This window comes from Oryctolagus cuniculus, chromosome 1, assembly GCF_964237555.1.
Source record: "Oryctolagus cuniculus chromosome 1, mOryCun1.1, whole genome shotgun sequence".
In the NCBI taxonomy this organism is placed as follows: domain Eukaryota; kingdom Metazoa; phylum Chordata; class Mammalia; order Lagomorpha; family Leporidae; genus Oryctolagus; species Oryctolagus cuniculus.
Window position 1 is genome coordinate 15,674,929 of NC_091432.1, and position 13,077 is coordinate 15,688,005.

General features: G+C 37.1%; 2 protein-coding genes across 3 annotated transcripts; one reads left to right on the plus strand and one right to left on the minus strand.

Annotated features, from left to right (window-relative positions):
• Positions 1 to 408: 408 nt before the first annotated feature.
• Positions 409 to 6,014, plus strand: OR8U3 (olfactory receptor family 8 subfamily U member 3). Of its 2 annotated transcripts, XM_017349687.2 has the most exons (2): positions 409 to 1,317; positions 5,985 to 6,014. In XM_017349687.2, the coding sequence occupies exons 1-2, from the start codon at positions 409 to 411 to the stop codon at positions 6,012 to 6,014; spliced, it is 939 nt and encodes a 312-aa protein (XP_017205176.1). The 2 variants fall into 2 exon arrangements, with proteins under 2 accessions (XP_017205176.1, XP_008269322.1); XM_008271100.2 differs by lacking the exon at positions 5,985 to 6,014 and having other exon boundaries at positions 409 to 1,368.
• Positions 6,015 to 7,661: 1,647 nt separating this feature from the next.
• On the minus strand, positions 7,662 to 8,618 carry LOC100343279 (olfactory receptor 5AL1-like). Its single transcript, XM_002709136.3, has one exon. The coding sequence runs from the start codon at positions 8,601 to 8,603 to the stop codon at positions 7,662 to 7,664; it is 942 nt and encodes a 313-aa protein (XP_002709182.2). The 5' UTR covers positions 8,604 to 8,618.
• Between the last annotated feature and the right edge of the window lie 4,459 nt (positions 8,619 to 13,077).

Below are 13,077 nucleotides of genomic sequence, written 5' to 3' on the forward strand. Positions count from 1 at the left end.
ACTAAATCTTAAAAAAAGGAATTACAACTATAGTTCTGCTTATGAATTACAAATTATATTTTGTTGTATTTATATAATGCATAGAAATAGTTCCAGCAAAACAGTGAAATATTGATATTAGCTGCCTTAAGAAGTTTCATAATATTCCCTTTTTAACCAGCATACTCCCTTATTTTCTAAAATTAGAAAGCAAAGCACCGCCCAAGAAGACTGTTCTGAAAATCAGCACCTCTTTGGGGACAAGAATGGTGTATCGTTAGAGAGGTAAGCTGTATGTTCTGCCCACACGATGACATAATTCAAAACTGGAAGACATCGGTGATCACCTTCCCTAACTCTGTTAGGACCCTGGGAATTATCATTTTTATTCCTCAACTGCAGCAAAATCCACATACTCTTCTGTAATAAATGGCTGACTTTAATATCACTTATGTCACTGAATTTATCCTCCAAGGAATAACAGATAGGCCAGAACTTCAGGTCCCATGCTTCCTGATGTTTTTAGTTATCTATCTGGTCACAGTTGTAGGCAACTTTGGATTGATTACATTAATTAGGATTGATGCTCGGCTCCACACACCTATGTACTATTTCCTCAGCCACTTGGCCTTTGTTGATCTCTGTTACTCTTCTGCTATTACACCGAAGATGATGGTGAACTTTGTGGTGGAACGTAACACAATTCCTTTCCTTGCTTGTGCAACACAGCTGGGCTGTTTCCTCACCTTCATGATCACTGAATGTTTCCTCTTAGCCTCCATGGCCTATGACCGTTATGCAGCCATCTGTAGTCCCTTGCATTATTCAACGCTGATGTCAAAAAGAGTCTGCATTCAGTTAGTGGCGGTTCCATATATATACAGCTTTCTCGTTGCCCTATTCCATACCATCATCACCTTCCGTCTGACGTACTGTGGCCCCAATGTTATTAATCACTTCTATTGTGATGACCTCCCCCTCTTAGCTCTGGCTTGCTCAGACACACGCCTGAAGGAAATTCTGATTTTTGCCTTTGCTGGCTTTGATATGATCTGTTCCTCTTCCATTGTGCTCACCTCCTACATCTTTATCATCGCTGCCATCCTCAGGATCCGCTCTACCCAGGGGCGACGCAAGGCCATTTCCACTTGTGGGTCCCATATGGTGGCTGTTACAATATTTTATGGCACCCTGATCTTTATGTACCTACAGCCCAAATCCAACCACTCCCTGGACACAGACAAAATGGCCTCAGTGTTTTATACAGTGGTCATCCCCATGTTGAACCCTCTAATCTACAGTCTAAGGAACAAAGAGGTGAAAGATGCCTCAAAGAAAGCCTTGGATAAAGGTTGTGAAATGTTAAAGATATTAAAATTAAGAAAATAATAATGCCTATTTAAGTGCAACCAGGGAAACCAATAAAACTTTTTATTATCATTTTTTTAAACCAACCGTACATGTGCCTGTTATTTTACTAGATTGTGACATTTTCTACAAGGGTCAGGGAAGATTCTGGCAAATCAGTGTGATTAAAGAGTCCTGTTCAGGCTCATGCAGCCTTGAGATACGACTGAAGTCTTGTTGAAACACCAACTCAGACACACTGACTCACGTGTTGTGCAGAGTGAAGGCCACAACATGTTTTTGCTAGGCCTCAGGACTCTGGAACGGGGCAATTTGGACAACTTGGATTTGTATGTTATTTCTTTCATTTACTTGCCCTGCAACTTGAGAAACTTGACCTAAACTCTGTGTTAGTCTGTTAGGAATTCTGGGAATTAATAGAACTCAACTGGTTGGTTGGAAAATTATATATTTATAAAAATGTTTACAACAATGTTCAATAATAAGCGCTTTGTGTTAGCTACATAAATGTTTATTATATAAGGTTAAATATTAATTCAGTGTGCTCTCAAAGGATTATCCTGGTAAAAGGTATAAAGGATAGATTTTTATTATTTGTTACAAACTTACCAAGTAGTTCTTATTGTCATCAACAAACATCAGAGATGTGTAGGTTTTAATCTCTGGCTCCCAATTATTCATAATTTTCCTAAGGTCACATAATTACTAACATGAAAATTCTAACTGCAAATTCAAGTCCATCTGAATTTTATTTTATAAACCTTACGAGTATTAAGAATAGAAGGTATTATAATTGCATTTATTTTTATTTTTTATAATTGCATTTAAATGTGTCTATATCATATTTTAAAATATAATTGGAAAACATTGTTTGCAAGAATTGTGTTTTTAAATGAATTCCTTCAGTGTATTTGCATGCTTGTTCAGTTGGAAATAACCTTGTCATTATGTCATTTGTACCTACTATTTATTCAATCATCTTTGTTGATCATAACAATGCAATTAAAATAAATATTTGACATACTTTAATTATTCTGACTTTTCATAAAAATTAATTGTACCAGTGATTTCATAATATTCTTTATTTTTCCATTTTGGAAGGTTATGTAACTTGCAGTCGTTATGTAGAATATGGTTTGATGTTTGCGTGACAAAGGGTTTCTTTTTTCCTCTGCATTTAATTTGTAAATGAATCAGATATACTCCATGAGGTACTGTTGGAGTCTATATTGAGTGAATTCTACAGTTATTGGATTAAACTGGGAAGCCTGTTGTTTCAATTTACTATGCTTCATAAATGAGTGTACATTTGTGTAGATAGATACACACAACACAGACATGGGAAATAGATACAGCATCTCTCTGTGCAGGTCAAGAAATTCAGGCTTGGGGCCAGCACTGTGGCATAGCAGGTAAAGCCACTGCCAGCAGTGCAGGCATCCCATGTGGGCTCCAGGTCGAGTCCCGGCTGTGCTACTTCCAATCCATCTCCCTGCTATGTCCTGGGAAAGCAGGGGAAGATGGCCCAAGTGTTTGGGCCCCTGCACCCACTGGAAGAACTTGATGAAGCTCCTGGCTCCTGGCTTTGTATTGACCCAGCTCTGGCAGTTGCAGACATTTGGAGAGAGTGAACCAGTGGATGAAAGATTTCTCTCTATCTTTCTGTCTCCATGTCTGTAACTGTGCCTTTCAAATAAATAATTAAATCTTTTAAAATAAAGGAAATTCAGGCCTATTAAATCTTAATGACTCACTGGAAGGACATTCATCATTTGCCCTTTCATTCACATTTCAGCTTCAGGAAATCAATATGGCAGCAATGCTTAAAGTGTGGATGTCTTCATACCATTCCCTTCTATCGGTTATGGGTCGAGGTAAAGCAAACTGTTCTCTTAGCATGAGATAAGAGAGTCAAATGTATGGATAAATAAGTCATCCCACTTGTTCTGGAACATAAATCCATGTTCAGTGCAGCCTCCAAACTGATTCAATGATTGTCCATCGTTGCTGTACTCATCTCTTGAAACCAGTTCCTCAGTCAAAACACCAAGTTCAGTGCTGCTCATTTTGTCTCCAGGTTTATTTAAATAAAAGCATCTGGCATTCTGGGCTACCTAGGATGTTTTGGTATCTGGATATACAACCAAGAGGGTGATAAAAAAAAGTCACATAAACATATGTAGTCCAGATTAAAAATGAACATGCATGTTTGGGATTTTTAAAATTATTTATTTGAATACTATTGGTTGATCTCTGTAATTAACACACATTTATTCTTAGGTGTTGAAATTTAACTGAAAAGTGATCTCTGTTAAATATAAGAGTGGGAATAAGAGAGGGAGGAGATGTACAATTTGGGACATGCTCAAACTGACTTGCCCCAAATGGTGGAGTTAGAAATGTGCCAGGGGATCACAATACAATCCCATCAAGGTGGCATGTACCAATGCCATCTCACTAGTCCAAGTGATCAATTTCAGTTCACAATTGATCACACTGATAAGTCAAAGAGTCAAAGAGGTCACACAAACAAGAATAGTGCCTGCTAATACTGACAGAATAAAAAAGGGAGAGAACAATCCAACACGGGAAGCAGGATACACAGCAGACTCATAGAATGGCAGATGTCCTAAATAGCACTCTGGCCTCAGAATCAGCCCTTAAGGCATTTGGATCTAGCTGAAGAGCCCGTGAGAGTATTTCAGGCATGGATATCCAAGACACTCTGGCAAAAATAAAATAAAATAAAAAAAGACGACCTAAATGAAAGATCTCTGAGAGTGAGATCCCAGTAGAAAGAAAGGGCCATCGAAGGAGGAGGTATCTTTCTCTGAAGGGAGGAGAGAACTTCCACTTTGACTATGACCTTGCCTGAATAAAATCGAAGTCGGCAAACTCCAAAGGCTTCCATAGCCTTGGCAACTCATGACTAGAGCTTAGGGAGATTACTGACACCATAAACAAGAGTGTCAAATTGTTAAATCAACAACAGCAGTCACTGTGTACTTACTCCTCATGTGGGATCTCTGTCCTTAATGTGTTGTCCAATGTGAAGTAATGCTATAACTAGTACTGAAACAGTATTTTACACTTTATGTTCTGTGTGGGTGCAAACTGATGAAATCTTTACTTAATATATACTAAATAGATCATCTGTATATGAAGATAATTGAAAATGAATCTTGATGTGAATGGCATGGGAGAGGGAGCGGGAGATGGGAGGGGTGCGAGTGGGAGGGAAATTATTGGTGGGGGGGAAAGCCATTGTAATCCATAAACTGTACTTTGGAACATTATATTTACTAAATAAAAGTTTAAAAAATAAATAAAATTATTTATTTCAATGGCAGAATTGAGTGGGGGGAGAGAAGGGTGAGAGAGAGAATCTTCCATTCAGTGATTCACTCCCTACCTGGCTGCAATGGCCAGGACTGAGCAATCCTGAAGCCAGGAGCTAGGAACTTCTGATCTCTCATGTGGGTGGCAGGTTTACAGGAACTTGGCTGTCTTCCTCTGCTTTCCTAGGTGTATCAGCAGTGATCTGGATCGGAAGTGGAGCAGACAGGACTTCAACTGGTGTCCATTGGGGATCCTGGTGCTGCAGATAACAGCTTTACCTGCTGCCCCACAGCACTGGCCCCAGAACATGCCTTCCTGTTTTGAGAAACATTTGATCCCAAATTTGCATTTCATTACTCCTACTTTTGTGATACATAAAGCTCCAATTACTAACAAAATAAGAAAAATGCTCATTTTGCAAGCTTGTATTTGATCATTTAGATAGATGTGTAATTACCTCGGCACAGTGGTTGGCACCATGGTGTGTGTTAGCCACAGGAACCATGCCTAATACGTCTTCTTGCAAAGATTTCTTTTCTTTTCTTTGTATGTACACTGATTAGTGATCTACCTTGAATAAAATTCCAGATAATTGTTTTTACATATATTATTAGTTGGCCCAGGTCAACACTGGGAGCCAGAAATTCAATCCATGTCTCCACATGGGTGGCAGGGAACCATTTCCTTAAACCATCATCACTGTCTCTCAGGTGTACATTAGCAGGAAGCTGGCATTGGGAGCAGATCCAAGCCTTACTTCCTGGAAATCTGTTATGAGAAGTAGGCATCCCAAGTGACCTCCTAACCTCCTAACTGCCTCTCTTTGCTTACCATTCTCTTGTATGTCCTCAATTCATCTCTGAAGGATTAGTTCAGAGGAGTCTGTATACATTCTTCAATGTTTTGATGCCATCAAGGTAGTATTATCCTGCTTCCTATAAAGAAGAGCCACTAGTATTTATGTATTCATGGATGTTACATCTTCCTCCCTCAGGCCTTCCTTTTGACACTTGATTTAGGTTTTAAGTAATTTAGTATAGGGAATGACCTGGTCACATTCTAGGTAAATATTCACACAGGTTAAGGACCATCGAAGATTATTGCTCCCAAAAGTCTTAATTTGAAACAAGAAAATTCAGATCAGTTGTCCTAAAAGCTTTCATTTTTAAAGTTGTCGAGATTATTTTCCTTATGTTCCAATCCATGAAGTCACATATTAACAAACAAGATTCAGTGATTTAAAATATTACAGTAAAATATGGCTAAGCTTCAGGGTCAGCTAAGAATCTGGCTTTGAGTACACAGGAGAGTCCCTCAGAAACATCTGAAGTTAAGAATAATGACATATGGGATGATGAAGGCAGGGAGTCCTGAGTCCTACATGGGGTAATATCTCCATTAACTTTTTTTCTCAGAGTTGATGACCAACATAGGAGAAATGTTGGGTATACATTTTCTATGCCAGTCTCAGGTGCATTTAACCTTTATTTTTATTTTTTAACTTCTGAAGAATTTTAATTTAAATATTGTTTTCAGACAATGTTTTTGCAAATCACCATTCAGTTTATTTTTAAATTGTAACTTTATATAATGGCAGTTGGAAAAATGAGATAGTTATTTAAAAATGAAGCTTATGGTTGCAAAAGATTTAATGAACATCCTGGTTCTTCTAGTCATTAGCTAAATATATTATAGTGAATTTCACAAATCGATTTGTATTTTTTCATTAAGAACGCATCTCAGTTGGGGGTTGTGAAAATTAACTAATGTAATTCAATTAAAAGATGTCACCAAGCTTTTGACACAAGAACAACATTCAATAAGTTATTTTTACTTTTAATTAGTTCATAAGATTGAAATCTAATCTCTGAAACATAAAGCAAAAATGGCTTCATTTTTATTTTTAAAGAAAATGTATGTTTTAATCAGTATGTAGAGAGGATCTAAAGACATCATTTTAAAGTCTTTTCAACAAAACGCTAAAGAAATTTAAAATAATTAAATCCTTAATGATTACAATAAAATAACCCCTTAACTTTTATGCTTTCATTCTGTTGACTTTAAAATGAATATAATAGCTATCTATTTTCAAAAGGGCTATTATCTTGTTATGTAGATCATATAAAGGTAATTATGATAAAAGCACAATGATAATTAAGTATAATACCCATCATTTGAGACACACTAACTAATATGCTAAGAACTGTGCAGGGCCTTTGTATTTATAACCTCATTGATATTCCCAATCAGTGAAGGAGAAAGGAATCATTGCTATTGCATTTTGAAAATGAGGATACTGAGGTAACAATATGTGAAATAATTTACCCAGAACAACTCACTAATTGGAAAACCTAAAGTTACCAGCCAAAGTGTTTGAAAAGTAATTTCTAACCACACACTCAGAGCAGGCAGTGAATTAAAATGTGAAATGGCACCATCTAAACTGATAAAGTATCAATGTCATTAAATGATGAAATCAAGCTCAATGTTAGTGTTACCCTTTCAAGCAGAATGCAAAGGACCTGGAGAGCTAGGGAAATTATGAAAAATATTAAAAAACAAAATTATAGTTTTGAATTTTGATTTCTTTTCCTGATTATGCAGCAAATTTGAAATAGTAGAAGTTGGTCTATTTTAGTATAAATCAAATTTCTCAGCATAATAGAGTTCAGATCTTGCTTCTACTTAACAATACTGTTTCTATAATTACTGACAAAAGTGATGTAGTTAAAAATGCTGATTCCCCACTCCCCTCTCTCTCTCCTATCTTCCTAATTCAACAATGAAAATTAATAATTATAAATTTATAAAATTTAGGGTGGTAATCACTGAGAATGGAATAGTGGATGAGGCACATCTTCAGTGAGTTCAAACTCTCAAAGATAGGAATTTGGTTCTATTCTATTACTCACCAGCATTTTGACTCTATAAGACATAATTCAGAGTCCTCTTTTCTTTGTTCAATGATTCTTAAGTTATTTGACAGCCAAATACAACTTTTCAGTAATTCTCTTTAGTGCATTTTTAACCTCCTGGTTTCTCAAGCTGTAAATCAATGGGTTCAACATGGGAATCACTACTACATAAAACACAGAAGCAAATTTATCTGTGTTCAGAGAATGGCTTGACTTGGGCTGCAGATACATAAAAATTATTGTGCCATAAAATATTGTAATGGAGACCAGGTGGGAAGCACATGTAGAAAACGCTTTCTGTCTTCCTTCTGCAGAATGAATCCTCAGGATTGCGAAAAGGATGAAGACATAAGAAATTATCACAATCACCAGAGAGCAAAGAGTATTGAACCCAGCAATGATTAACAGCATCAACTCTTTGATGTGAGTGTCAGAACAGGCCAGAGCGACTAAGGGAACATCATCACAGTAGAAGTGGTTGACCACATTGGAGCCACAAAAGGACAAATTGAATGTCACTACGGTCTGTGCAAGACCCACAGTGAATCCATAAATGTATGTGCTAGCAATCATTTGAGTACAGAGTCTCCGAGGCATGAGAATGACATAAAGCAAGGGGTTGCAGATGGCAACATACCTGTCATATGCCATGATTGAGAGCAGATACATTTCACAAACAACAAATGTTATAAAACAGCATACCTGAATAGCACAAGCATAAAACATTATACTTTTAACTTCACGCAAAAAATTCACCAGAGTGTTTGGGGTGACAGAGGAGGTATAACAAAAATCAACAAAAGCCAGATGGCTGAGGAAAAAATACATGGGCGTGTGAAGCTGAGGACTGATTTGGATTAACACAATCAAACTGAGATTACCAATGACACTAGCTAAATAGATTATTAAGAATACACCAAAGAGAATGGTTTCAAGCTCTGGATTATCTGTGAGCCCCAAGAGGATAAACTCTGACACTACTGAGTGATTGCTTTTAGCCATGAAGTAAGTGTAAAAGTTTTCAGAGTACATGTTCTGAGTACTTGTTCCTGTTTGCAATGACCAAGAAGATGTTAGGAGATGGTTCTGATCCTCCACAATCCCTGCTGAACACATTCAAGGAGCTATCTTCATGTTAGAGCAGCTTGCATAACCATGAGTGCATGGCTTCTCAGATTCTTGATCTTGATATTAACCGCCACCCTTCTACTTGAGCTTTCCACTCCCATGGCTCCATCATGCAATTCTTTTATCTAGAAATTGATCACATACTAAATACACAAAATTAAATCATTATTTTAGGGTTACAAGCTTTTGTTCTTACCTATTCACTTCAGTTATGACCTATCACTTTGCATGTATTCACTCATATCAATAATCTTTTAAAGCTACTAATTATTCCTTATCTGTTTGGGATTATATCTGAAATGCCAAGAACGACATCGAGTCAAATGCAAATTATTCTGAAGTTATCACTTTCACAATGAACTAGGCACATAGCTTGACCTGCTTTCTCCTGAACCCCGGGTCTGTCTCCCAATATTTATCCACTTATTTCAAATCCTTTAAATTCCCTCATATTTCCTTCATTATATCCTGCCAATTACACTCTCTGTGGATGCTAACATTTCCGACATTAGAGAGAGACAGACTTAAAGCAATAAAATGAAAAACTTCTCTAGTAATTCTTAACCACTTGCACAAAATTACCTGCCCCCACATCTACTATATCCACCTTGGGAGGAGGTGAGTAGAGGACACCCTATTTCTATTATATAAACTTACACTTTGGTTTCTACACTCTTCTAGCTCTTCTTCTAGCTCCTAAATCTTTTTCCTGTGCTAATTTATTCACTCCCATAAACCTAAAAAACAGTATATACAAAAATCCTCACTGGTGACCTCCGAATTCTATTCCTCTACCTTTACTCATTTTTTCCTATTCCACTCTTCATTACTTTGGTACCACATGCCTTGAAGAACTCACTGAAGCTCACTTTATTATTCACATTTATATCTCCATCTGTTGGATTCTGACATTTTATCTCATCACTGCAATGCAATTACTCTCTGTAGATCCGTCAACATCTCCTTCTTCCCATGCCAATGGTGATATCTCTGTAGCATTGGGTACCATAAATGTCTCAACTTTCATCATAAAACTACATTATTTTCTCATGTCCAGGTCCCCACAGTCTCTGGATTTTCACATCTTCCTGTAGACTTTCATTTTCCTGTATTTGTTTCTTTTGCTTAGGCTTTACGTAACTCTGTTACCTGGGTGTTCTTTTGTAAGCCTTCTGCAGGTTTATCTTTAACCAGCAATTGTTAAATCCAACAATTTAGTCATTTCCTAATGTATTTGCAACCTACTTACATTTTAAAATTATTGGTAAGCAAAGATCATTTTATTTCTTCCCCCAATACTTACCAGGAATCACCAATCTGTAACAGCTCTAATTATACTAGTGGAATAATTGATTAAATGAAATGAGTTTAAACCCCTTCATAGGACCTAAATTACCTTTTCTTTTTCGTGTCTACATATTACTTATGACTAGTCCTCAATAGATTACAAAAAGGTACAATGTATCTTGAGGAAAACCCTGTGATCATCAATAATACTTGGCAATACTTGAGACATTATATTTTGTATCAACTGTTGGTCCCCATGGACTATTTTCCTTGAATTCAGTCACCTTAAATAATTTGTGAACCAAAAATATAATGATGTATCACAAGCCTGAGTGATTATATTATGGTTGATCTTTTGGGACTCAATTTGCTTAGAAATTGAGCTCAAGTGTCATAAAGAATCAACATGTAACAGCAAAATCATTTTAACATATATGGATTAACTCACAAAATGTTTAAACAGTTTTTATTTGCCTTTTATATTTCAGCATATTTTTTGCTGTGTTTACAAGTTTTAGTTAAGGTATTACAGTATGCATGGGAAATTAATTTGTTAGCCAACATTGAGAGGCTATCAAATCATGATTTAGACTACATTGAAGATCTAGCTTTTCATCTGAAACTCAATTATCTGCTCAGATGCATGCAAATAGTGATTAAATTGTATCTTAAAAATTTAAAGGTTAACTATAGATTTGCTTTTCCTACATGCAGTGCCTAAGGAAATTTAGGATATTTCTTTCATTGGAATAGTACACCTTACAACATTGCTTCAGAAGAATACACTCATTCGAAGGCAATGAAATTTTGATATGACCATCACTTATAATAAGCTGGCTCACCAGAAAATATGAATGATAAATTGATAGCCAAACTAAGTTACCAGCTCAGAAAAATAATTTGCTAATCCTGGACTATCATTTTCCATAACACATTGTGGGTTCTCAACCAATTATATTTTACCTGACAGTTAATAGCATAAATCACGAGCATACAGACTAAGAAGTGGAGTAGGGTTGACCCTTACCACTATTACAACAAGAGTTATAGTTTCTGAATTTGTGCTTTCTACTCCCATAATATTAGACATTGCTGAGTATTATACCAGGGTCACAATAAGGAGTTTAACAAATGGATCTGTGACTGCTTTATGCCAAAGAACAGCAAGTTAGAAGAAGTTGGTGTGTTGGCTGAGATAATCAACTCTGGTTAACATGGGAAATTAGAGATGCTAAGGAAATATAGGGCCAGCAGAATTATATCTGGAACATAGAAACTCACATACCATCTTTTGGAACTTCTGTTCCCAGTGACAACCAGAAAAGGGAAATTGCAAAACAAAACAAGAAAACACATGCACACACACACACACACACACAACTATAAATTAACAAGGGCAATGGTAATAGGTTTTTAAGTGCCATGTGTAGTAAAGTTGGAGTCCTTCCATCCAGAAACAATCAATCCAAGGAAAGTGCTGGTTGAATTTAAGGGGAATCTGGATAGAAGAGTGGTCTAAGACAATAAATCAAAAACGACTTCAGACTGATTCAATATAAGACCATCATTGGTGACCATGAAAGACATTGTTGACATCTGCCATCACCGCGGCTCACTAAGCTAATCCTCTGCCTTGGAAACTGGCACACCGGGTTCTAGTCCCGGTCAGGGCACCGGATTCTGTCCCGGTTGCCCCTCTTCCAGGCCCGCTCTCTGCTGTGGCCAGGGAGTGCAGTGGAGGATGGCCCAAGTCCTTGGGCCCTGCACCCCATGGGAGACCAGGATAAGCACCTGGCTCTTGCCATCGGATCAGCGTGGTGCACCGGCCGTGGCGGCCATTGGAGGGCGAACCAACGGCAAAGGAAGACCTTTCTCTCTGTCTCTCTCTCTCTCACTGTCCACTCTGCCTGTAAAAAAAGAAAGAAGGAAAGAAAGAAAGAAAGAAAGGAAGAAAGACATTGTTGGAATATAATCATTCAGTGAGTAACTCTTTGAGCAGAATATTTGACAACCTCTTTATGAAAAAAGAAGCATAAAAAGAAATATAAATATATACACAATCGTGGGAAGATATGAGTAACATGGCAGAGAATAAAATGTGTGAAATGTGGGTGACAGTAGTCTGATAGACTAATAGTAAGTAGATATTTGGATCAATGGGTTAAGTTACCTCTTGGGGCAGAGGCATGCTATGTTGGAGGGCCATTTTGAGTCCCATCTCCTCTGCTTCCCATCCAGCTACCCAGTAAAGAACCTAAGAATGGAGCAGATGGTAACACAAGTACTTTGGCTCCCTGCTATCTATGTGGGAGATACAGATAGATTACTTGTGTACCTGTGCCCTAGGTTTGGCCTTACTCAGCTTTGGGTGTTTTGAACATTGGGCAAGTGAACCAGTTGTTGGAGAATCCCCCCATCTCTCTTTCTTCCTCTCTCTCTCTGAGTGTGTGTGTGTGTATGTGTGTGTGTGTGTGTATCCTGGTCTTTCTCCCATTCACACACTCTGTTATTCTGCCTTTTAAGTAAATAAATAAATTTTAAAAAACACAAAGTATACAGATATGTGTTTCTAGTAGTAATGAATACTCAGTAGAATATCATTGAAGAGTCTTACAAGAATGATTTGGCCTAGGGTTATTAGTCAGAGTTTCTACAAGAGTCTACTTCACATGGTCCAAAGATATGAGCTAACAATATGGATTTTATGTCACATTTGCTACTTAAATTTTGCTTGTAATGCAGATTCTCAGGTTAATACTGAGTTTCACATAAGAAAAAGGACAGAGTTACCTTTAAAGATAATCAAATGCTGAAAATATTTCTTTCATGGGATAGAAAAATGGGTCTCTGAGTTGCTAAGTGCCTTGTAGAGATTTGTCCAGGAACAAAATTGGAAATTGGAAGTGCCAGGTGACATTGATGCTTTGGAATATATACCTACACTTGACTAGAATGGTCAAGGCAGAGTTCTATTAAAAGTCATGAAATTTTAAGAGATGTTTGAATTTAACATCACTTAAATGGAAAAAAAAAAAAAAAACTACAAAGGCTACCCAGGGAG